The sequence below is a fragment of the Talaromyces amestolkiae genome (genome assembly GCF_001896365.1).
Source record: "Talaromyces amestolkiae strain CIB chromosome Unknown scaffold14.1, whole genome shotgun sequence".
In the NCBI taxonomy this organism is placed as follows: domain Eukaryota; kingdom Fungi; phylum Ascomycota; class Eurotiomycetes; order Eurotiales; family Trichocomaceae; genus Talaromyces; species Talaromyces amestolkiae.
In genome coordinates this window covers 616,211-640,553 of record NW_024468050.1, presented here as the reverse complement: position 1 = coordinate 640,553, position 24,343 = coordinate 616,211, and the positions used below count along the sequence as shown (strand labels likewise).

At 46.6% G+C, this 24,343-nt stretch overlaps 9 protein-coding genes across 9 annotated transcripts; 3 read left to right on the top strand and 6 right to left on the bottom strand.

Moving 5' to 3' along the window:
- Nucleotides 1-186: 186 nt before the first annotated feature.
- On the bottom strand, nucleotides 187-2,902 carry BHQ10_007179 (uncharacterized protein; the record flags this gene model as incomplete). The annotated part of the gene is made up of 5 exons (XM_040879846.1): nucleotides 187-645; nucleotides 698-777; nucleotides 844-1,182; nucleotides 1,235-2,554; nucleotides 2,662-2,902. The coding sequence occupies 5 exons, from the start codon at nucleotides 2,900-2,902 to the stop codon at nucleotides 187-189; spliced, it is 2,439 nt and encodes an 812-aa protein (XP_040735683.1).
- A 1,967-nt stretch (nucleotides 2,903-4,869) lies between these two features.
- BHQ10_007178 (uncharacterized protein) lies at nucleotides 4,870-5,889 on the bottom strand (the record flags this gene model as incomplete). Its single annotated transcript, XM_040879845.1, has 5 exons — nucleotides 4,870-4,909; nucleotides 4,988-5,172; nucleotides 5,234-5,290; nucleotides 5,356-5,391; nucleotides 5,887-5,889. 5 exons carry the CDS (start codon nucleotides 5,887-5,889, stop codon nucleotides 4,870-4,872), a joined length of 321 nt encoding a protein of 106 aa, XP_040735682.1.
- A 5,567-nt stretch (nucleotides 5,890-11,456) lies between these two features.
- BHQ10_007177 (uncharacterized protein) lies at nucleotides 11,457-12,428 on the top strand (the record flags this gene model as incomplete). Its single annotated transcript, XM_040879844.1, has 2 exons — nucleotides 11,457-11,477; nucleotides 11,538-12,428. The coding sequence occupies 2 exons, from the start codon at nucleotides 11,457-11,459 to the stop codon at nucleotides 12,426-12,428; spliced, it is 912 nt and encodes a 303-aa protein (XP_040735681.1).
- A 401-nt stretch (nucleotides 12,429-12,829) lies between these two features.
- Nucleotides 12,830-13,632, bottom strand: BHQ10_007176 (uncharacterized protein; the record flags this gene model as incomplete). Its single annotated transcript, XM_040879843.1, has 2 exons — nucleotides 12,830-13,428; nucleotides 13,479-13,632. The coding sequence occupies 2 exons, from the start codon at nucleotides 13,630-13,632 to the stop codon at nucleotides 12,830-12,832; spliced, it is 753 nt and encodes a 250-aa protein (XP_040735680.1).
- Nucleotides 13,633-14,152: 520 nt separating this feature from the next.
- BHQ10_007175 (uncharacterized protein) lies at nucleotides 14,153-14,631 on the top strand (the record flags this gene model as incomplete). Its single annotated transcript, XM_040879842.1, has 4 exons — nucleotides 14,153-14,163; nucleotides 14,276-14,330; nucleotides 14,387-14,469; nucleotides 14,547-14,631. The coding sequence occupies 4 exons, from the start codon at nucleotides 14,153-14,155 to the stop codon at nucleotides 14,629-14,631; spliced, it is 234 nt and encodes a 77-aa protein (XP_040735679.1).
- A 493-nt stretch (nucleotides 14,632-15,124) lies between these two features.
- BHQ10_007174 (uncharacterized protein) lies at nucleotides 15,125-16,167 on the bottom strand (the record flags this gene model as incomplete). Its single annotated transcript, XM_040879841.1, has 3 exons — nucleotides 15,125-15,925; nucleotides 15,984-16,060; nucleotides 16,110-16,167. The coding sequence occupies 3 exons, from the start codon at nucleotides 16,165-16,167 to the stop codon at nucleotides 15,125-15,127; spliced, it is 936 nt and encodes a 311-aa protein (XP_040735678.1).
- A 940-nt stretch (nucleotides 16,168-17,107) lies between these two features.
- BHQ10_007173 (uncharacterized protein) lies at nucleotides 17,108-19,040 on the top strand (the record flags this gene model as incomplete). The annotated part of the gene is made up of 7 exons (XM_040879840.1): nucleotides 17,108-17,233; nucleotides 17,302-17,333; nucleotides 17,385-17,595; nucleotides 17,656-17,940; nucleotides 17,998-18,067; nucleotides 18,158-18,753; nucleotides 18,810-19,040. The coding sequence occupies 7 exons, from the start codon at nucleotides 17,108-17,110 to the stop codon at nucleotides 19,038-19,040; spliced, it is 1,551 nt and encodes a 516-aa protein (XP_040735677.1).
- Nucleotides 19,041-19,567: 527 nt separating this feature from the next.
- BHQ10_007172 (uncharacterized protein) lies at nucleotides 19,568-21,398 on the bottom strand (the record flags this gene model as incomplete). Its single annotated transcript, XM_040879839.1, has 5 exons — nucleotides 19,568-20,061; nucleotides 20,111-20,680; nucleotides 20,736-21,115; nucleotides 21,173-21,236; nucleotides 21,293-21,398. The coding sequence occupies 5 exons, from the start codon at nucleotides 21,396-21,398 to the stop codon at nucleotides 19,568-19,570; spliced, it is 1,614 nt and encodes a 537-aa protein (XP_040735676.1).
- Nucleotides 21,399-22,743: 1,345 nt separating this feature from the next.
- Nucleotides 22,744-24,051, bottom strand: BHQ10_007171 (uncharacterized protein; the record flags this gene model as incomplete). Its single annotated transcript, XM_040879838.1, has 1 exon — nucleotides 22,744-24,051. One exon carries the CDS (start codon nucleotides 24,049-24,051, stop codon nucleotides 22,744-22,746), a length of 1,308 nt encoding a protein of 435 aa, XP_040735675.1.
- Nucleotides 24,052-24,343: the final 292 nt, after the last annotated feature.

Genomic DNA, 24,343 nt, shown 5'->3' with positions numbered 1-24,343 from the left:
TCTATGAAAAAAGAGCAAGTAGAATTAAAAAGCATAAACACAGCATCAATTATCATAACATACATCATTGCGGATTCGTAAATCATCATAAGCTCCGTAACGCATACATCATTAGTGCGGCCGTAAATCAATCAAAAAAGATATTGGAATAGCAATATAGAGAATTGCAGCTCAGGGGAAATCAGATCACAAAACATCGGAAGATAAATCACCACACCCTGTTCGCTGAGTGCTGTTGGCGTCCAGCTGAAAAGATGTTCTGCAACAGATGGTCGACCGAGTCTGCAAGAGGATCATCTCCCTCTTCTGGCAGCTTGCGGCCTTGAGCATCGAATCGATCAGGCAGGTCAATTGTCGCTTCAGAATCAGAAGAGTCTCTTGTTGCAGATTGAGTAGGAACAGGATTGGGCTTTGTAGTTTGATGGTGTTGATGATGGTGATGACTATCAGTATTAGGCGTAGGTTCGTATAAGTTAGACGAGTGGTCTCGAAAGGGAGGAGGAGGGTGACGATGGTGACGATGATGATGGTGGCTTCGATCATTTCCATCAATTGTAGAATCACTATCATCCGTTTCATACCCTTCTCCATAGGCGGCGGTGTCATGTGTACGTGACTTCTCCTTATCGGGTTTGGCGTTGCCATCTAGGTCAAAAGAAACAGACTTTGAGTGCGATGGCGGTTCTGGTTGACTAACGGATCGCCGTCTTGAGTTTCCTTCAGGGCCGCCACGAGACAAGTCTGTTCGAGAAGGTTGCGCAGACGATCCTCTTACACCTGTAACAACGTATCAGCTACTATCAATCATGCTCGAACATGCAGATTTGACTTATTGCAACCCACCATCTGCTTTGTGATGAGAGTCAAGAAAAGGGGCACTCACATTCTCATCAGCTCTACGTGGTTGTGGGGCGTAAGGTTCATTGCCGGGAGGCGCCCCAGGTGGAGGTGGATATCCGTGCATTGGTGGAGGAACAGCTCCAGGAGCCGGGGGAGGAGGATATTCTCTCGGATGATACGACGCAGGTGGGGGATTGGGTGTAGATCCTGGGGGTGGAGGGAAGCTATTTGTGTATGGATAATAGCTTTCCGTTGGCGGCACCGGAGCTCCAGGCGGGGGTGTCGGCATGTAAGGAGCTGGGTCGTACGGTTCTTCGTAAGAGTCATTTTCATGATCATGGCCTGCAGACGTTAGCCCTTCACTTTCTAGGACATTAAATCCCATTCAACTTACGTCGGCTTTCCCGTTCACGGCTGTGACGGCTCTTGTCCTTTTTGTTGCCTGAAATCTTGGAGGCTGCATAACCCAACCCTGCTGCTGCAAGACCGGCTTCCGCTAAGTCACGGATCCGACTGCTGCTTCGTTCTTTCTTCTCGCGTCGACGATGTCGGCGACGATGACTACGGTCAGATCCTGAGCTAGAGGTGCTGTATCCACGGTCGCGGCCGTCTCTGTTACCAACGGCAGGAACAACTGCATCATTGTAGTAACCTTGCTGGCTGTTTGGGCGGCCGTAGTAATCTGCCGCGGGAATATTGCCATATACTGGATCGTGGCCGTACTCAATGAGGCCGGCCGATTCTCTTGCGGGATCTGGTAGAATGGGACCTCGACTTCGACTCGTAGAACGCGTACGGGAGCTGCGTCTTTCGCCCTTTGCGCTCTGATCACGCTTTGCTTTGAAGTTTTCATAAAGGCCGGCAGCTGCTGCACTACCCAGTCCAGCAGCAACGATAGGAAGACCTTGCCTTATACGACTCTTGGATCTCGAACGTGACTTACTGCGAGCCCTCTCAATCAGMCCCGCAGCAGCGGCACCTGCAAGACCTGCCGCTGCCATATGTCTGTTTCGACTCTTTGATCTACTCGCGGCATTGCCGCCACGAGATTGCGATCTCTGGCGGTGGCGCGAACGACTTCGTCTGTCATCTTGGGACTTGTTTCGAGCTAGAGCGACAGCACCTGCCAGAGCAGCAGCACCAAGACCAATGCCTGCGAGAGTCTTGGCCCTCGAATGAGATGAAGAGCGGCTGCGGCTGTGACGGTGATGGCGACGATGGCGGCGATCGTCATCATCCACAGACGATGAGCGTCTGCGGCTTTTGCTCCGGTAATGATCGACAGCATTGGCAGCAATCGCACCCAAAGCAGCGGCGCCGACATCCCTGCCAACGCGGCCTACCCCTCCTGTGACTTCGCGGCCCTGACTCTTGCTGCGGTGTCGTAGAAGCTCTGCAGCTCCCACTGCGAGAAGCGCACCTTCAGCCAGGTGGCGCTTATGATGATGAGGTTCGTCATCATATTCGCGGGTCTCTTTGCGAATGTAGACCATGCTATCGTCGCTACTATAGTCACGATCACGGTCTCGGTCACGGCGTCGTCGAGTGCTGACCTGAGAAACTGAGTCGTGAGGGCTGATCTCCCGTCTTATGCGATCCCTGTCGTCGTCGTATTCGCGAACACGTCTTTGATAATAGTACTCAACATCCCTAGGGTCTCGCTCGACTTCGGAACGATGAACAACCTGATAATCAGGCTCATATATCGAACGTGCTATTCACGATGTTAGCCAACAGTTCATCATGATCTCACAATATGTAGGTCGTATGTTCAACGTATGATGGCAGTGTTGCAGGGGTTAGGCATGACATATCACTCACGTTCATGCTCGCGATACTCGCGGCGAACTTCATAATCGGTCTCATGAGGCTCTGTTCTACGTCGAATCACCAACTCCCGGTCAGCCGTGCCGGAATCCTCGCGACGGAAAAAATCTCGTTCACGATCACGACCATCGTCAGAGGGAATGACGTAACGCTTGACCGTGTACGAGCCACGATGCTCAGACGGCCGCGAGTATTCATCCCATTCGCGATCTCGTTCTCTGTATGCGTATGACATCTTTATCTGACACCGGGTGTTCACCTAAAAGATGTTCAGACGGGCAACTGAAGCAACGTTGGAGAGCTGCGGAAATCTCTCCCGAAGCTGAACAATCAGCACAGGCGCGGGACGAGCGCTATCGGCTGGTGTTTGTTGGGATTTTGCTATTGCGAAACTTGTTGATCTTTCTCACTTCCAAATGACAGCGAGGTTTGAAGATTTTTATTTCTAATTCCAACCAGAGACAGAAAAGGAATCAGGCAGAAAATTAAGGTATGATGGATGTTCACGTAAGACAAGGCGAGGGGCAAGGTACAGAGAAGAAAAAAGCAAGGTCGACCGTCAGTGGTCACAGAGGCACACACTAGAGCAGAATGTCCCGCGTTGCAGGAAAGGAGTGGGCCAGACGATGGTGGGGTCAACGGCAAGCCGGATGATGATGGCGATGGCTGAGCAGTGAGTCAGAATGATCAATAAGCTGGGAGCCTGTTGGATGGAAGGGTTGCTTGCATATGACGAAACGAGGGACGCGACAAGTTTGCAGTCCCGGGTCTGATGATGGCGATGGCGGAAGAGTGTGGACGGAGGGAAGGAGAGGTTGGAAGAAAGCGATTAGTGAAACTGAATAAGGCAGGCACGTGAGGTCACAGGATCACCACTGTGGTCGCTCTTCCTGACGATGACGTCGGGCAAGTATACAGAGGGTCAGCCGCACTGGAAGACTTTCCTTTGTCTTCGGCCACTTGGTCTACTACGTTTGAACAACAGCGGGGCAACACCTTGCTTAAATGTTAAATTCGGTTAACCTCTCTTTGCTGAGTCTCGAAACTTTTCTAGAAGCAATTGAAACGTAGCCTTATCGTTTGATGCGAGGAGTATGCCTTACTAGTCTGAGGCTCAGCCACGCAATCGACATATCTAGTGACCCGGCAAGCAACGAGAAATGCCGTGATTCGTGAGACTCTTCTTCTTCTCCATTATTTGCCATCGTGTGTTCGCTCATGGATCGGTGACTGGTCAGTCTTTCTCTCTGGGACTCGGTTCACACACCGACTTGATAGGCATGGAAACCTAGCGTTACTGCAGATATCGGGCACAAAGGACGGTGACGGCCAGGTCTCTACACGACAATGTTGCCCCAAACCGGTGGATCCTAGCCTTACAGCCACTCTAATTGCATTAGCGAGACTCTATCATGAGGCATATGAGCCTCAGCTACAGCGACATCCTCCTTTTTCCACCTTCTTCTCTTCGTATTAAAGGTCCGGTTCGGGTCTGATAGAAATTCCATCTCTGAGCCATGGGTCGTGCACGTGCTTCCCGCCCGCATTCCAGGGAACGCTCAAGTATTCCCCACGTATGTTTCTATTCTCTGGTACTTTACTTGCTGAGTAATCTTCGGGGCTGTGGTGATTCTGTGCAAATATCTCGCTCCATTCGAATATGGCAAGTCAGGTTTTGGCAACACGTCTGTTAAGGCTGTATTTTCGCACAAAGGAGGATTCGACAGAGCGTTGTTCGAAAAATGCAGTACATCGTGCATACTATGAATTAAGCCTTAGAGCATGAGAGAATTTGAGGGGCTCATTGGCAGTAGTTAGTCTCTACGCAAACTAGCTGATTCATATAGTACGCAGTTTCGATATGCCTACGGTACGGATGTTGATCAAGTTCTGGAATTTTATTGTTGCCTATAAGACAATTCCCTGCTTCCTCTTCCCTCCTGCCTTGATCTTTGCAAGGCCAGCGAACAAAGAAGAAATTACAATCGTTTTTGATTCATTCGTTGCCATAACGTTGATTGCATGACGAGGACAACATATGTGTAATCATAGCCCCTTATTCTTCATTTTGATTCTTCTTCCGAGCGGAAAGGTGTGACAATGGAAAAAGAATAAATAAGATTGACTTTGAATCGGAAAAAGACCCAAACACCAAGTAAAACCCACTCCGTGCTTCGTGCATTGTCGTTTTGAATTCCGCGCTTAGAAAACGAGAGCGGCACCCTTGGTCTTCTTGTCACCACTGTAGAAGGACGGTTAGCACGGTTCTCCTAATGTGGCCCATCATGAACTTTGAAATTCTTGAATGATATGAACGTACCCCAACTCGAAGTGCTTGCATCGCTTCAAAGCCAACTGAGCCTTGGTCTTGCACTGAGTGCACTCCAAACGGAGAACGACCTTCTTGGTGGTTTTGGCCTTCTTGTGGAAGACAGGCTTGGTCTGACCACCGTAACCGCTCTGCTTCCGGTCGTAACGACGCTTACCCTGGGCGAAAAGGGAAGCCTATACAAAAGTCAGTGGTTTGTTCGGCTCTGACGACAATGATCTTTCGCGGATTTCTAACCTTTCCGGCCTTGTACTGGGTGACCTTGTGCTGAGTGTGCTTTCGGCAATCACGACCCTGAAAAATCAAATGTTATAAACATAAAGAAATTATTAAATTAATGATTGAGGTAATCAACCCACCTTGCAATAAGTCCTTCTGGTTTTCGGAATGTTGACCTGAGGAGAGACCGATCAGCATATGTTCAGTATGGGTGGTGTGCAACCAATGCCCTTCCGAAGTTCATCCCCGATCAAACGGGCCACAAGAGATGATGAGATGTTCCACGGGCTGTCTTGATGTGCGATACTTGTTCGTTATGAGCTTGATTGCGTAGGCGTAGCGAAATCCTTCTGATTTGTGCGAACGGCCTTGTTGACCGATTTTGCGAGATGCATACACCTTCAATGTGCCGCTATTTCACCGTAGTGAAATCTCCAAATCCAAAGACTCAACAAATAATCAATCGTAGGAGGTTCGATTGCTTCGCAGTATTCGGAAGAGAGGCAGAATTCCAGGTTGCTGTCGTTCGTTCATTTCCTTCCTCGTTCTCCGGTTGCCGTATCGCAGGGTTATCGTGTGTTCATCTCATCCAAATCATGTGGCCCGTTTCCATTTCTTTCCCAAAAACAAGACATCCAAGAACATTGAGAGAAAACAGCATGAAGTCTTACCATTTTGGCGGTATTGACCAGAGCGCAGCTTCGTGATGGTCGGGGTTGATGTTGTCGAGGTGGTGTCGTTCAAACGCAGGATAGCAGAAATTGGCTGAATTGTGTGTCCTTCCGGGGGCTAATGCCCTACCCGAACGGAAGCTAGCCCTAATCAGACGAGAGGGCCAAGACCTTTCACGTGATAATTTTTATGCCTTATACGGTTAGATTATGTCTACATAAGCTAAGCCCATTTCAGAGACAGGTCTTGGCACCCATTGCCCGTTCAACTTCAAACTTTCATTCTGTTCTGCATCTATTTCACTATTGGCTTCTTAGGCGGTTCTCGTCCTCCTTTCCAAAATTGCAAAGAATGAATGAAGCGTATAGTCACCGTAATGTTTGATACATCACCCACATTTAGCAGTGCAATAACCGTACACTCCAGCTTCCTTCTTCAATGGAGTTGAATACGCTCTCGGAGGCTTGTCGCACCACCCACATTCTCTGCCACAGCAACCCCCTCTCCGAGCTCAACCTAAGCTTTCAGCCAGGAATATGGTTTGTCATGTCCTGGAAATGGATGAACACTGGTAGTTGAGCTCCATCAGGAGTCCTTGGACCAAGGCGTTGTCATTTCTATGGTATAATCTTCGTGAATGGGTAATGCTTTGCTAGATATTGGAAAGCTCTTTCACCTTTGCTTTTGTGCCGCTCTCCGTCACTTCCTCGGCTTCCACATCGTGTTTCTCTTCATACTCTGATTTCCTGCCTTCTATCGATGAAGCGTTTCTCCCGTCGTACGATTACAACGCCTTTGTGTTCTTCGGCTTCGAGTTCCCTTGCATAGTACTATGATAAAGGCATTTTAAAAACGTAATTCGCTTAACGTAAAGATTGGTGAGGTTAAAGAAGCAGGTACCAAGCTGTAATTCCAGATCTAATTTTATCTAGTTGATGTAATGATAACTTGAGCTCGCAGGAAAAATAGAAGATCGATATAGAGTTCGAAGGTTGATTATGATATATGTATTGCGGATAGCAATTTAGTTGCCTTTTGATGTGTCGATTTATACACCGAGTTGCGTGGTTGTAGTACTTAATAAAAATCCCCTATAAGCATTCAACATTGAAGGTAAGAAAGACTATATATCTTATTGCTTGTACTTACTACGAAAATTCAGTCCCTTTCCGGCTGGGATCCAATCCTCAGTCCTGCCGATGAGCAGTGACAGCGCCTAGCGCAATACAGCCATATTTACGTTGTTTAACGCCACTCAACAGAATGAATTTCAAAAACATCAGTTTTCAGAGCTTCTTTAAGACTCAACGATAATGTGATTTCTGCCTATTGTCGAAGGAACTCACTATTTATTCCAGTGAGTCATTTAAGTTGATTGTCAGAAGGCATGGCTTCAATGATAAATCAATTGACTATTAGTTCCAATCAAGATAAAGAGAGAAATTGAGAGTTAAAGCTTTCATGGCGGAAACGTATCAGCAATTCAGTTAGTACAAAAAGCTCATGAAAAACTATTTAAACTCAACAAACATCTGACTATTACCTAGTCTACTCAGTTTGAGAAGGATACCCGAAGCCATTGCCTTGATGAAAATTTGGCCATCATTCCAGTCAAATCGAGAATAAATCGGATGCCATAGCTTCGATATAAAACTGACTTTTAGTCCACTTATAAAGGAGAAAAGGGAAGTCTTATCTCTGAAGAAAAACTGACATCCATAGGTTTATCTAGTGAGCTTGAAAAGAGACATTGGGAGCCACGACTCCGATGATGATCTGAAATTAATCTAACTGGTGTGAGAAGAGGTATGTTGATTCAATCTCGTTAGGTCAAAATGATTGCAGAAAGCCATAGATTCTATGATAAAGTAACTCTCATGTCCAGTCAATTTGGAAAAGAATACAGTCTGGTTTTAGAGTAACGTGCCTTGCCATTTCGACACCGCGATTCTTACTACTACTGTGCTCTCATCATTAACCCTTGGTTGTTGCATTTTCCTCCGCATCTTCCACAGGCTTGAAATAATCTTCGATTAAACCTTGAACTTTGCCGTCCCCTATGCGCATTTTCTTTAGCGTCTCCAACCAATCTGGAGCCCGCTCAGATGGTGGCTTGAGCAACTCCTTCAAAGCATGTGATGATAATACTAGTTGACCGGTATCCACCGATGCCCGGTGGTTTTTGCCGCTGACAGGATGTCTATACTCAAACATTGCCGGGAACACGTATTCCAATTTGAGAGGAACCCGGCCTATCGTCGCTTTCTGTATCCCGCGAATGTTGATGTTGTGATTGAAAATGTGATAGGGGAGTGCGATGAATCGTCAACAACACGCTTGGAAAAGTTCGTGGGCCCCTATTGAAGCACTGGTATTAAGCAGCCGAATTTAACTTTTAACATGAGAAGATCTTCATTTGGCTTGGGGCCGATCTGTTTCCTCAATAATGTCATCCATCCGACCAGACAGCTGAAGATAGAAACACAAAACTTCCACATATAACCACAAGCATTATCCATAGTCGACAATACGAGAGGTGGCTGAAACTTAATATAGAACATAAATTTTTATCACAGATAATTGAGTGAGTTTTCTCACACTCTGAATGTCCTGAAATTTTGCTAGTGGAGAAATCTACTTTAATCCTCCTTGCCCTAAGCTTACAGACCAAGTTTCAAGATGAATTGTCACTGATCTTGATCTCCATTGGTGTCGGAATGACCATCGCCATCTTAATAGCCTTCACAAAATGCCCAAGACATCGCCAGGTTTGCTTCTTGTGGAAATTCCTTGGACCTTCTTTGGTGCAGTGGTGCTTATAGTGGGCTCAAATATAGGTTTAAACCGCGGACCTGAAGAGGTAAAGCGGCGGCGACGGGAAGACGTCCAAAGTGCTTGTCTTCACTCAGCTGCAACTTGTGCTTGATGTCATCTAAATTCACTAACTCGGACATCCTTTCACGTCTGGAAAATATTACGGATCGAATATTTGAAATGTGGTGATTCGAGATCAATGTTGTATTACGCATCGGCTCTAATTTGAATATCAACGGGGTGAATACGGACCCAAGCCCTTGACAACGTTGAATACTAGTAGAAATGCCCAATACCGGTCGACCGAGTCGTGACTGTAACGCATGTCGGAAAAGACGTATCAAGGTGCGAAAATTTGTAACCTAATTTCCCAAAATATGTACTTGTATGCTAATTTACCTAGTGTGATCTTAAATATCCAGAGTGCAGTCAATGCTTACGAAAAGGATGGTCATGTCCAGGCTATCGGAAGGACAGTGATGTGCTCTTCCGAACAGAAACCTTGATCTCATTTCCAGACAATCAAACCAAAGATCGCCGAAAGACGCAGAGACAGCAAGACGATGAAGAATCCTTCCAAAAGCAAGAACGTTCTGAGTCATTCTCCAAAGGGCTGTTGTATCTTCGAAAAAAGACTACTATAAACAACCCGTTATCAGAGGATTGGAATAATCATTTCATACCACTGGCTTTGGCTGGATTGAGAATGTCCGCCGATATGCCGTTGACCATGCTTCACGCTATCTCGAATATAGTTTCACAGAACGAACATGAATCTCCCCTTTACAAGGCCTTTGATGCCGTGGGATGTACCTTTCTAGCAAGAACAAATCCGTCAAAGAACGCTTTAGCTCATCGCATAAAAGCATATCGAGATGCCCTCACAGCGGTTAATTCTACTCTTCGCGACTCTCAGAAATGCAGAACCAATACTACTCTGCTCACTGTCTGGTTACTTGGTCTGTATGAGGTGAGAATATTCCACACGAAGTGTAAAGTCACATGAGCAAATTATTACTGACACAACCCAGTTTCTCGTTGACCCAATGAATGCGGGTTGGCATGTTCACAGCCAAGGTCTGATCAACTTATTTCGGCTGCGTGGTTCTGAGAACTATGCCACTGAGGATGGAAGATATCTATATTTACTCTTCTTCAACAGTTTTGTTAGTCTCGTGCCTCCTATGTTTACTTGCATGTGCGATTTACTGACTTATAATTTCAGCAAATACAATCCATTAGAACCGGCGAGGAACGCTATATAACCGAGTCGATTACACTGCTTCACGAAATTGCTGATCATTGCAATTCGTCCGAACATATACCCCTTCGGACATGTATATTCACATACCACTGTGCGCTCCTATGCAGTCGCATTCGAAAATTACTTAATGAGGGCACTGATGCCGAGCTGCTGTCCAACTCAGAATCGATCTTGCAAGACATGGATAACGTCGAGAAAGCAACTTATCCTCTTAGCCATAAGAGCTTTATTATTGAGAATGAAGTTGAATCTCCAGCACCTGCTAAACAGGGCGAAGGGAGCCTTGAAGAAGAATCAACTCCGCCGATGATGGTCGATTCTTTGTTTCGCGGCTCGATCATGTACAGAGTCAACTGGAGGATACGAGTATCGTTCTATGTCCTGGAATTCCTGCAAAGAGCATCTACTTCGCCAACTTGCACGTTACAACAACGAACACTGTTCCTAGAGTATAAGTTTCGTTGTATGGAGGAAATTAGAGTACTGGCCGAAAGAGAGTCATTTTATCTCGGAATACCATACGATAAATCGCAATCTTTCTCAGAGCTTGTCTTTTTTATCCGGAGTGTTTTGCTGCACAGAACAGGACCAATTGATGATCTTCAGGATTTCGGTATCGAAGATCCGTCAGAAACTTAGTTTTCGTCGTCTTCTTAATGAAAAATGGCTTCAGTGTACTCTGGCCATTTATTATCGCAAAGTTGCTGCTCAACAAGAAGTGACCAGATCAGCGTGAGAGAAAAGCCACAATTCAACGAAGATCAAGCTGTATGAATACATTCTCTTTCGGAAATTTCCTGTTCTACAAGTATGTAGAAACTTATGTCACGACCGATTGGACATCGAATTAGGGCATTCCTCGCACGGGCCCTGACTTACCGGTACCCGGGGCCCTTCAAATGCTTGACCAAGATGGCCACCATCTTCAAAGTCTCGAGTCAGACGACTGGAAGTTGATCTCTCAATGACTAGACCCACTTGACTTCTTGCAGGCAAGGTAGGGACAATCTGCGAAATGTATGGCCATATCATTGATCTGAGCATTGTACCTCTCTCTGACGTGTGGACAAAGAGTGTCCGTAGGTACTCGTTAGAGGCTTTTCCGCGTATTGATGTTGTTTTGAGTCAGGTTTGACAAGCACTTTGAATGACAGTCTCGGATATCCTGAAACAATTGGTTTGTCTGGAAGTTGGCTCGAGCGACAAGCAAAGTAGAACGCATTTTTCTACTATCAGAACATCATCCGGGCAAGGTTTACAACATGCCACGACTATGGACAAATATTTTGTATTGAGCGTGGCTTTCCGGGAAAAGATAGAAGCAGTGTTCTTGTCAATGTACTATATAATGACCACTGGCTTCCTCTTCCTCGTTGTTGAAAGTACCACCTTCGGCATCACTCAACCCAGCACAAGGCTTACACAGTCGAACGGACACGACTCATATCAACGATCACAGATCACACAGAAACTATCTTGATCATCAACACAATGGTTCTTACCATCTATCCGGTATGTTATTTCCTTATTTGCTATTTCGTATCATGATACTAATGTCTGTTATTTGAAAAGCTTCCAGAGGATGGTCTCTCTAGCAGCGATGCACCCTCTGACAGCACGTCAGTCATCGAATGGAAAGATCCATTCATGCCGTTTGACCTTTCCGAGAATAATTGCAATGGGGAGAAGGGTGTTGAAGCCCAGATCGAGGAGCACGCCAAGGCCATCCAGCATCTGAAGGAGAAGTCTGAATTTCTCAAGGATCAACAGAACTACTTCGCTGAACAGATTGAAGAGACCTTCAAACTCCTTCGGGCCCGGGTGACTGACGTTTATACCGAAATCAAGCGTGAGACCAAGGCCGCCGAAGAGACGGCAGTTCGTCGCCATCGTAGCGTCAACACAGACATTCAGACATTGTATGACCGCCAGGACCAGGATCACGATTCTTTGGTGGGTGTTGAAGAAGCACTGAGCTGGGTGTCACTGAACGACACAACCGACAAGTTCACGTCCTTGATCGAGAATCTTGATTTGCACATCAAGTCGGCGATCGAATTGCTTCGAGAGAAAGAAATTACTTCAGAGGAGACTACCAAGGTCTATGAAACCCTCCTTCAGATGCTTACCCAAAATGGTAATGAATTCAAAGGGCTACATAACCAAGAATTGGGAAAGCAGGTTGACCGCCTTGCCGCGAAGACCAAGAAGTGCATTTGGGAGCAGGCGTCATGCAAAGCCAGTGTTGAAGATGTCCATGCTCGCCTCGAGACGTACGCAAAGGAAAACCAGTCATTGAAAGACAAGCTAGACGAGCAGGAGTCCACGATTACGGCTCTGAAGGAAGAGAACTGGAACTTTAAAATGCAGATTAGTAGTCTCTTGTTCTCGATTCGTATGATGGCGGCCAAGATGGATCGCCTTAGTGCCGAAGTCCGAAACCTCGACAAGTTTACTGAGTGAACGATTCATACAACGCTGCTAGAAGCACACCGGTTGACGAGCTGAGTTACGATACGAACGGTTGATACTTTTCAAATTGATGATTGCGGATTCTCATGGGTTTAACCAAATTGCTTTCACACCCTACTCATGTCCGAATAAGGCATACACTTTGAGTCCAGTCTTTACAGATCACTATTTAACACAATAAATCAGATTGCCAATCTCACGTTCACTCTTGTTATACCTTAGTAGATGGTCGTTGGAAAGGAACTAGGCTGCTATTGAAGAGAAGTATAATACCATGGAATCACAAATGCGTATAAGTGTCTGTAAGTGTAAATTCTATTTGTAAAAGCAGATCTTGATGAATCTATACCATATATTTTTTTTTTTCTCTCGAATCAACAAGCGGCGCCGAATCAGTGCCCCTTTCCAAGCACAATAGTCTCTCCACCACCATACCACAATGTCCCCTTTCGAAAATCAAGCCCCTTTTCTTGACCAATCGTCCATTCACCTCCCTCCGGCACACCTGCTTCCGTCGGCCAATACTTAGTTTGCAATAGTTCATTGATCTTCTCAATCTTATCGATCACTTCCTTCGCCTTCTCACGATCGAATGAGCCGTCTGAGACGAAACCATTCTGATTTATGAACCGTGCTATAGTCAGATGCGCCGAGGGAACCGCATATCTGGACGCAGGCTTCACGCCCGCTGCGAGGACTTTGTCATATACATGTCTGCGCAAATGATGGTATGTGAATTTATCATCATCCACAGTCTTGCCTTCGCCTTCCCCGGCGGCAGGCACAAAACTAAGCGCCATGGCAGCGGCATCATAACTGATCATGGGCTTGACGAGACGAGGCCGGAATTGCAGGGTCGTGTTTGCGATTTTCTCTGCTGCGCCGTCTTGAAGCAAAGTCGAGACTATTTTGTTGACTTCTGACTCGGTGAGGGAGAAGACTACTTCTAGCACAGTGATATGCAGATTTTGAAGAGGCATGAACCATAGATCTATACCGAGTCAGACAGGTAAATATTAGGATCTACTGAGTTAGCCATACCAGGCGCTACGCTACGCAGCTCCTCTTGAATCTCCCCAATCATATCACGGATATGTTGCGGCGGCCGACCCCAGAACACGATACAGTTCCTCTCATCCTCGAACGCCGGGTCCTTGTTCGGACCATCCAGCTTTGCGAGAATGGGATCAATCATCCATTCGGAGAATGATGGATCTAGGATTTTGGACTTTTGGAGCCCATTTCTGGTTGAGCGGTGGGTTGTGTAGCGAGCTTGTATTTCTGCCTTGTAGAATTTGTCAACCATGMCCCCGCCATAAATTCAAAATTAAATGTCTGGAAGAGGCTCACGCACTGGATCATCGTTCGCAGAGTCTATCAATGGTTGATAGGGATTGTCACTTTCAGAGACAGGGGTCGCTGTCCCTGAGAGATCTTCGAATACGACCGCTGCCATGCTGAGCTATCTTTGTAATTGTTTATGTACAAATATTTACAAGAAGAGAACAACAAATGTTGTGGATATTAGAGAACTGAGACAAAGAGTCAGAGTCATCCGGAGATAAATCGGATCTACCAATCGGCGGACCCCACTCTAAGATTGGTCCCTCACTCTTTCTCTTGCGCATCAACATCAACACCACCACACGCCAGACTCACGCTACCTCTGTCGTTACATTCTTCCTGTCTTAGCACACATCCTAGCAATCGTTAAAATGTTGATCAAGTAAGCTTTTCCTCTTCTTCCTCCTCGCCCGCGCGTTTCTTCCCACGACCTCACTGCGGGGAATCCATCCCGCGTCATCGATGCCGTGCAGCTAAAATACTTCTCAAAACAGAGTCCGAACCCTCACCGGCAAAGAGATCGAGCTCGACATCGAGTCAGACTACAAAGTACGCCGTCGCCACAACCACCACCACCGAAGCACAACAAGGCTAACCGTTCACAGGTGTCGAGGATAAAAGAGCGCGTCGAAGAGAAAGAGGGTATTCCGCCTGTGCAGCAGCGTTTGATTTTTGGCGGAAAGCAGATGTACGTTCTTGAGCACTGGTTACAGTGACAGTGGGAAGAGGGCGAAGGTATCAAGGCTAACGATTTGATGGGTGCAGGGCCGACGACAAGACTGCCGCCGAATACAACCTCGAGGGAGGTGCGACGCTGCATTTGGTGTTGGCTTTGCGTGGGGGACAATAGATGATTAGTTACATCGAGATTACTTGTGCACGCATGGGCGCTCGCTCATCTCTCTGTTCTGAACACAGCATACGCCGATCGATCGATGATGGGATGTTCTTTCCATACTCTCGGGTGATAAAAGGCGATGTGTGACTGGTGGTCCTTTTCTTCTCGCTTCCTGCATTTGATTCATCTTACTCATGATGTGGACCAAGCTTGTAATAGACTCTTATGATATATTATGACCGATGCATTTTTTCGAAATTAAAGCCAATTCAAGCTTCTATATATCTCAGCAGCTCACAAAGTGTTTGTGTAGTTCCAAGTAAATACAAATCAAAGCAGATCAGTATCGCATATATGCAACTCCGTGGTATCCAAGACTCCAGTCTATGATTTATACTTGTATTGAAAACGCCGAATGCTATGCAAGTAATGAAAATGATAGTACACAAAACACGACCAAATCTTGCTCAACGCTCAAACATCACGTGAAAATGTTTCACAAAAATCAGGACCTCCGCTTCTTTGGCATGAATATATTTGGCTGACTTGCCGCAGGACGCTTTCTAACGAGAGGTTTCGCGGCAGGTGACATTGGCGACTGACGAACTGATGGCGAGCCAGCCGAATCGGCACGACCTGACTGTATCCGAGGCGGAGATCCGTCATGATCGCGTTTCCTAGGTACGATTGGCCGGCTGCCTTGAGCTATGTCGGGTTTTGCGCCGCCATTCGCCGGTACAGATGAAGTCGGTCGCTTTATTATCGGTCGTCGAGGAGCCACTAGTTTTTGAGCTGGTCCGCCGGCACCAGCAGAAGATTTCGGCACTGGCCTCGACGCAGCCGTCGCAGGGGTAGATGCCGGTGCTTGTTTATGCTCATCCACTAACCACTGCGGCACACGATTGATCCTCGATGCACCACTATGCAACTGATGCGTCGGCACAGCTAGCACCTTGTTCCTCTTGCTACTGAAGATACTATTTTTCTTCGGTTCCGATCTTGTGCCACTACTGCCCGTATAAATCCTCCGCTTAGGCTTGGGTAGACGACTCGTATCCTTGACCAAAACAGCCGCGTTGCTGGCTTTATCCGAATAGAATTTATCGACTGCTTGTTTGAGCTGTAGGGCGCCTTCTTCAACTTCGCGTTGCACTTGGTCGAGTAAGTCGCAGTAGATGTCGTACCAGCTGTCGGATTCCGAAGGGATGTCGTATTGTTCCCATTGAGGGATGTCGCGTTTGATAAAGTCTAGCCATAGTTCGCGATCGTCCGCCATTATGTGTGGGGAATTTTTTTCGAGCTCTCTCTACCGTCGAGTTAGCTCATGTCCTGATCATACTTAGAAGAACCGACATCAAACTTACCAATTGCTTCGGACTCTCGACTTTGATCAAAAAAGGCCTCGCCAGCGAGTACGGGATATTCCCGATGTCCGTCAAACCTAACAAATCAGCTTTTCGTACCCATTACTACATATGGCGAGAACGTACTTCTAACATTCTGCACAGCGACCCGCGTGCTTATCGCAAGCAGTGACCGCGCCGGCATACTGACAACACAAAGCGATCAACTAAGCATGGAACTGGAACACTCGGCTTCTTCGATAAGGATCAATCGATCAACAAGACGGGTCTAGATTGTATCAAGGCGGTATAATGTGTAAGAACAGACGGAGCGATGGTGATTGTCGAAACATGAAAACAATGTCTGTATATATATCCTTGAGTAGGCTAGAGTCTTACCATAAACAAAGTGTAGGCAGATATTGTCGAGTCGCAACGGCGAGGCTTCGTCATTTGAATAGTTCAGGCTGGGGCGGTGGACAGTGGCAGGTTGATAAGATCACGTGATGATAGCGCTGTATTATCTCCAGGCAATGTTTGCATTGTTTGAAGGATACAACGATATGTTATTCTTCCCTCTCTACCATTCTGATTCAGCTACGTAGTACTTAGCAGTGATTCGAATCCCCGCAGTAGGTCATCCTTCAAGTCATCTATATTCTCCACACCGACACTAAGTCGGAGCAGAGATGGCTTTGACGAGAATATTCAGTTTTAGTGTATTTATTGACGTTTTATTGTCGCGCACCTACATCGCGGGGGCCGTGTGGGTGCGCCGGACGGCACGGTTAGATAACTACATACTAACTTGACACACGTTGTTGTTGCATAAGCGCACGGAGTATCTGCAATATGGTCTAGGAGCCTCCTCCGACCCATCGCCTCGTTTCCCACTGATAAGACCAAGCTTGTGGTCAGGAGACCTATTCCTACATAGGCAAGACTTGGCGTAGTCCACTGCTACTAGGGCTTGATAAGCTATCGCTGAAAGCCTAATTCAATGGTCTTTATCACCCAGTCACGTCGTGGCATTGTCTACTTAGCTACTTACCTGACAGTGTTATTAATAAGAGTCAAGTCCTGCCCTTAAGTTACCCAGAAAATGTTCAGCTTTCGCCCGCAGCATTATTATATCCATTACGACAATGCCGGAAGCAAAGACGGCGGTTGATATTCGCGATGAGAGCCGTTTGGCTCAGCTTGGATACAAGCAGGAACTAAAGCGTGACTGGAAGCTGATGCACAATTTTGGTGTGTCATTTTCCATCATTGTGAGATAAAAGTTCCCACCAACTTGTGGAAAGAAGGAAAATGGTTATACTAATACTTTCAAATCCAGAGTGTCATCACCGGTATCACCACGCTTTTCAGGTGAAAACCCACTCGCCTACTGTCCAGACGTTTGCTAACTAAATCGAACAGTTATGGACTCAACACCGGAGGTCCGAGCGTCATGGCGTTCGGTTGGATCATCGTTTCATTTATGACCTTTTTTGTCGGATTAAGTATGGCAGAGATTGTATCTGCGATTCCGACTAGTGGGGGACCATATTTCTGGGCTGCGATACTCGCTCCCCAAAAGTATAGCGCCTTTTTCTCTTGGTTGACTGGATGGTTCAATTTCGTCGGACAAGTAAGTCTAAAACTGACTGCTTTTGAATGGTCAGATTTATTAATTTGGTTAATCTTCTAGTTTGCAGTTACGACCGGAATCAGTTTCGGATGCGCAGGCCTCATTGCGACGGCGGCGACAATCAAAACGGACTTTGTGCCAACAGCAGGGAATACAATCGGCATATACGCAGCCATTCTAGTCAGTCATGCGCTTGTTAATACTTTTGGGGTCCATGTGCTACGATATCTCAATGTCACATCAATCATACTCCATAGCTTAGGCGTGGCTAGTTTGGCGATTGCAGTTGTCGCAAAGGCTCCCACACATCAAACTGGGGCCGAGGTTTTCCAACACTTCTATGATGTAAGTGTTATCTTTCAACTAATATAAGGAGCAGGGCTTTTTTTGACTGTTTATCAGGGAACCGGGAACCCGGGCTGGTCGGTAAGAGCATCGCCGGCGTACGTTGCCATCTGCGGCATTCTCCTCAGTCAATATACAATCACGGGCATGATTTCCTCTACCTATATACCTATCAGTAACAACACAAAGACTGACTTGTTTGCTTAATTTACTTCAGGATTTGACGCTTCTGCTCATCTGTCCGAAGAAACACACCGCGCTGATTGGAACGCCCCCATTGGCGTTCTCATGTCTATCGGCGTCTCCGCTATCTTTGGATTCTTCCTCCTACTTTGCCTTCTTTTCTCAATTCAGGATTTTGCTGCTACGGTAGATCCAACTCAGAACTATGGTCAACCTGTCTTCAAGATATTCGTTGACGTTTTCGGCGAGTCCGGCGCCCTCGGTCTGATAAGCATCATCATTCTCTGTGTCTGGCACTGTGGCCTCTTTAGCCTTACAAGCAACAGCCGCATGATGTTTGCATTTTCTCGTGATGGAGCCTTGCCGCGATTCTTTGACCATGTTGATAAACGATTTAGAAGCCCTATTAGGACTGTGTGGCTGGCCGCGTTTCTAGCCTTTTGCCTTGCCTTGCCGTCGCTAGGTAGCTCGGTTGCTTTTTCGGCAGCAACCAGTATCGCTACAATTGGATTGTATCTAAGTTATGCAATGCCTATTCTGATTGCTGTTATCTGGCCGTCCAACTTTGCAAAGGGTCCTTTTAGCCTGGGAAAGTTTTCCTGGTTTATTGGTCTAATTGCCTGTCTTTGGGTGGGTCTACCAAGATCTTTTTCTAATGGTAGTTTACGTTTGTTAACGTGTTTCAGGTTCTTTTCATCACTGTTGTGTTTTGCCTCCCTACTGCAAATCCGGTCACTGAACAAACGCTCAACTACACCCCGGTGGCGGTAGGGATAGTACTGGTTGCTACACTGGGATCGTGGGTCCTTTGGGCTCATCGCTGGTTCAAGGGACCAATGCGTCAGGTAGACCTGTATGCCCCAAGCGAGTCGATTCCAACAGAAGATCAAGTGGTAGTAGAAGAGAAGAAGGCATAAGAGTAGGCGCGTTGTGATTGTCAAATAGGGGTCGTCCACTGCAAATTGGTGTATAACGGGTGAATCGGAGTCAGTTTATGTATGCGTTGACGAGGTGTGACGTACAAATTGGTAAGAAGTGGTGTGGAGTTGGTGCGCAAGTTGAAGCGCAATATTGGTGTAAGAATTGGTGCAGGACTAGTGCAGGTTTGGCCATGAATCAATACGTGAGAATGTGGGAATCGTTGAGATCGCACTAGTGGACTATTTTTTTTGTTTTGTATACTTTTTTGTAATCATCTCCCTGTTATATAATTGGCCGTTGTGGGATTCTCCATAAACGGTGATACGGCATCTGGAGGGATCGGCCAGATAAGGAACGTGAACAGTCTATACAGCCCACGCCAGCAAAAATATGACTCACATCCTTTGACACATGTCTGTCAGTGAAATCCAACTAGATAGCTATGATCACCACCCTAAGTTATCGATAATGAAGTTCACCGGTTAATTTAACCATCTCATTGAGTACTCCAATTGACAGGCGATCATTCATCGATCTTCTCATCGTACTTTGCAAAAACCTCGCTTTCAGCGCGTGCAAACTCACGCATGATGGTCTCACGTCTAGCCTCAGAGCGGAGTATAACCTTCAACTTGAATGGATTGGCAAACATGACAAGCCCGTCACTGTTGTAGCCCGTTACAATATCCAAGTCAGGCTCAGCCACATTTCCAGTAACGGGATCAATGAACTTCTCAAAGTTAAATGCCCAAAGCAACTTGGCCATGGCTACAAACATGTTTCGATCTGCGAGATGAAGTCCTGGACAAACGCGACGACCAACTCCGTATCCGTAGTGGTCACGATTCGCGTAGTCAGACGAATTGACGTAGTGGGCGGCGAGTAGGGTCTTGTCTAGGTAGCGCTCGGGGTTGAAGGTATCTGGACTGGGAAAGTATTCCTCGTCATGGTGAAGGCCCCAGACGTTGAGAATAAGAGTCGTGCCTTTTGGTAAGAGTTTGCCATCGATCCAGTAATCTGTTCAATCAGCAGGGATAAAATGGAATCTGGAACAGGGATTGGATACCTTCGTCAAGATAGTGTGGAATTCCCAGAGGAGTAGCAGGTCGCCATCGCATACATTCCTTGACAATAGCCATCACATACGGAAGATCTTTGTAATCTGCCCAAGTTGGTGTCCGATCCTCGCCTACAATTGCATCAATCTGCTTCTGAGCTCTACGCGCAAACTCGGGCCATTTGACCATCGCCTGCATAAAGCACACAACCATGGTAGCAGTCGTATCCGAACCAGCTAGCAAGAGTCCCCCAGCAAGAAAGGCAAGTCGATGATCAGTGAAAACCAGCTTCTCATCATCTAGTAGCCGATCAATGAACGAGTTACGGACACTAAGCCTCTTTCGACGATTTTTGACATGATCAAACCCAGCCATGAATGTGGCAAGGAAGATACGTTTGACTTCCTTGGCGCGAGAGATCCAGTTACCAAGCAGACTCTGAGGAACGTATTTCAACCATGGGAAGATGTCGACTGGAGGTGTAGCACCGATCCGGAGGATCTCGTCAATGTGCTCAATGGTGTCGAAAACGCGATGCAGATGGGGTGTGTCAACTGAAGCAGCCCGTATCCCAAATACTGTTCTTGATGTCAACGAAAAGTACAATGTATAATAGTCGAATGTCTGGCTTACTGATACACATCATGATGCTGTTCCCAAAGCGCCGTGGGTGATCCATATAATGTTCGGAATCAAGCACAAAGTCTCGGAGCATCTGGGAAGCCTCGGCGTGCGCAATCTTCATGTAGTCATTCTCAACAATGCTTTCCATGAAATTCTGGTGAAAAACCTTTCGATTTACGCGCCATCTCGGTCCATATGGCATGAAAAGAGGTTGATCGTGGTCTCCTATAATTTCATTACCCACATACGCGGGAGGGCGGTTGCTGGAGATGGAGCTTTTTTGATCAAAGACTTCACGTGCGATTTTCCTGTCAGTGATGATGGCAATAGTGCTTGGTCCAGCTTTTATAGTGAATAGACCACCGTATATTTTAGCAAGTTCAGTGAATCTGAGTTTTCTGTCAGTTCTTACTTCCACATATTGAACAATCAAGTTGGTGGCTCACTTGAGAAACGGCTGTTTCTTAGGGAGCTGGGGAATATTTCCAAGGATGGGCACTGTTGCAGGTCCTTATCACCTAGTCAGTTGTCACATCAAATGCAAGCTTCTAGAGAGGGCCACTGACCAGGAGGCAAGCGTGAGTCTCTGCTGCCAATTGACAGCAGGAGATACAATAGCCCAGCAAGGATGCTCACAAGGGTCACCATGACGATAGTGCTGAGATCAGCCATTGTGGTAATATCTCAGGGAAGTGTAACTATCGTCAAAGTAAGAGGAAAAGAATTAAGGTGAAGATGAGATGACTCTTAGCGACAAGATAAGATGAGACAGATGTAATAGTTAGTTCAAGTATTTTTCTGGTATCAAGCGAAGGTGAAGGATAAGATGAAATTTCTATACACCTTCCCCGGGGTAGTCATAGAGATAAGCTGCGTCAGCAACCTCAGTCCAGGGTCAACTGGTGTGACAGCCGCCAGCACCTTTGAAGTCTGTCCTGCAGTCGTCTTGCCAGAAGAGACGCATCTTTGTTGACGGTGTTTTCCTTTGTTTGTAAAGTTGTACAGAAATGGCACTTGTCACACAAAGTTCAGGTGAGACCAAGACCTCATGCTTTTTATACCTATATAGTCAACAATGTACTGCCCCAAGAACTAGAAGTAAGAGAAGATAGTATGGGGTGACAATTTATGTGACTGAGCCAGGTTTGAGTCAGTTAGCTAATAAGGATATAACAAGAATGGGCTAAAGAAATACAGTTCTACACAGGAGCAAGCCCACATTTAAGCCTGCGCAGGACTTGCAGAGTACACGTGCCTTCAAATCTGTACGAGGTGTTACACAAACTATACAAAGAACCTAGTAACAAAGCCCTAAGTAAAGCTGTTCTCAAGAAATGAAACCATAGAACAGAGATGTCTGGGTTCTTTCGTGTTGCGTTGATCTTATCAGCACTGCATGCTCTGCCCAGCAAAGGCTCTAGGATTGAAAGCATGATATCTGAATCTCATTGATACTCGATTCTGGTCATTCGAGGTTATGTCATAGGCTGCATCCACAGGGGTGAAGATGCGAGGGTGGAGATGTAAGGCCTCATGGCATTTTAGGCCTTAGGCACAATCCGCCCACTCGGTCAAATTTAAAATAGGCCTGTTACGATCTAGAACATTATCAGATCATCATGGTCTTTCTTCAGGAAATTTATTCTCAAAAATACCCAAGTAAATCGCTTATCAACCAGGGAAAAAAGAATCCAAATAAGGAAGCAATACATACACAATCCAACAAGAAACGCCACGAACCGAAAAATATTCCCCCTATTTTGTCATATATGAAGTATGGACAGATTGAAAATTAGTTAAAAAGAAAATAACAGTAAAAACGCCCGGTCAAGTCCAGTCCAGACTAACCTGACACACCCCTGAATATCCATTCCGTTGCTATCGCTTTTCCCTGATATTTCGTTATTCGTTAGCTTTGAGGTTCCGTAAGGTATATAGTGAGTATCGTGAAGGAACCGTCTTTTTTGTCGACTATGTATTGAGAGATTTGTGGGGTCTTATATGAGCATTTGATGGATTATGTGTTCGGAGGAGGAATAGAAACATCCAGACCACCTCCCCATGGAGGTATCTCGCGACCGTGCGAAGCTGCGCTCGCTTGATAATCAGTCTCTCCGAATCCAGCAGCCGCAACAGCATCAGCTGTCGTGTTAGCAGCTACTCCATCCATCGATAAACGGCCATTAGTAGCAACTGAAGGCTGAGCAGCACCCGAAGTACCAGAAGGGGCCATGCCATGCGTTCCTGCTGGTGGAAGATAGTTACTACCCGTGACGTTGCCCTGGTTCGGGAAGAAGCTCTGATTTAAAGCACCACATGATGTGCATGTAAATTCGATTTTGAAGTTTGTAAGTACTAATTGAGCGGCGACCGGATGGCCTGTGTGGGCTGGTTGTTGATGATGCGGAGGAGGAGGTTGCGGTCGAGTTTGTGCATGAGACTGAGAATGAGGGTGGCGAAGCGAAGGCAAGTTCTGCGTTTTGGGAGGGCTAGGAGGAACAGGTAATTGAATTGGCTGGACATAGGGACCCTGTGCACTTGCTTGAAGAGGCGCAATTTGCGAGGCGTGATGAGACATGGTCGAGACTGAAAGAGATCGAGTATTAGACGGTCCGGGTTGAGCATGGTGTGAGATCGCAGCCAGAGACGGATTGTTTTGCTGCACGCGAACCATCGCAGCTGCAGTCGTCTCTGTGGGAGAATCATCTTGATCAATGCTATCGTCTTCCATCAGTGTCGTAGAAAGACCATTCTCGGGCCAGCCGCGGTCATCACCTAAAGGATCAAACGAAGTATCATTGTTGACTCGGACTGACGATGACGGCTCATGCGTGATATCATGGTCTTCATGATCAGCTAATTGTGCGTGTCCTCCTCTTGACTGCCGAGGTTGCAGCTTAGTCAAAGCGCGTTGTGCTTGTCGCATCGAAATATCATAACCATGATACCGTTTAACAGCATCCACCACATCCTGCCCCTTAATTTTGCTCTTCATATCAAACAATTTGGGAATCTCGTTCAACAAAAACCGTACATGCGATGCCTCTGACCGAGCCGGCGTCGAGCCAGGTGAAGCCAGATTCCGTCGACAGCTATGTGTATCCTGTAAACTCGTAATATACGTTGCATTCTTATTCGCGCGACACACAACGCGAAAGTAGCAATTGGCTGACGATCGACACCCCAAAACGACGCTCTTCTTGTTGCTACGCACGACTCGAAGATCCCAATGTTGACGGACGGAGATATTGCGTATCGCTGATTTGAATTCTTCGAGTGAACTGAACCGTTGGCCCACTAGGAGCCCCGAGACTACCTCCGCCATTATTATGGTTGCTGGATCGATTTGGTTCAATCATAGAGTTGGAATTGAGACGGATAGTTGTAAAGGCATAGCAGCCTGCAGCCATTGAATGACAGCGACAAATGCTGGACAACAATCCGATGTGATTCACTGTTTATCTCCTCTTCGGCGATAAGGCTGGGAAGCTTCAATCAGCGAAATGGACGAAGCACGCGATCGGCAACGAGCGGTGATGGTCGAAGACAAATCAATGTCGCGACAGGAAGAATCAATCGAATCAAAACAGCAAACAATGGGGAGTAGCCCCCGGGAA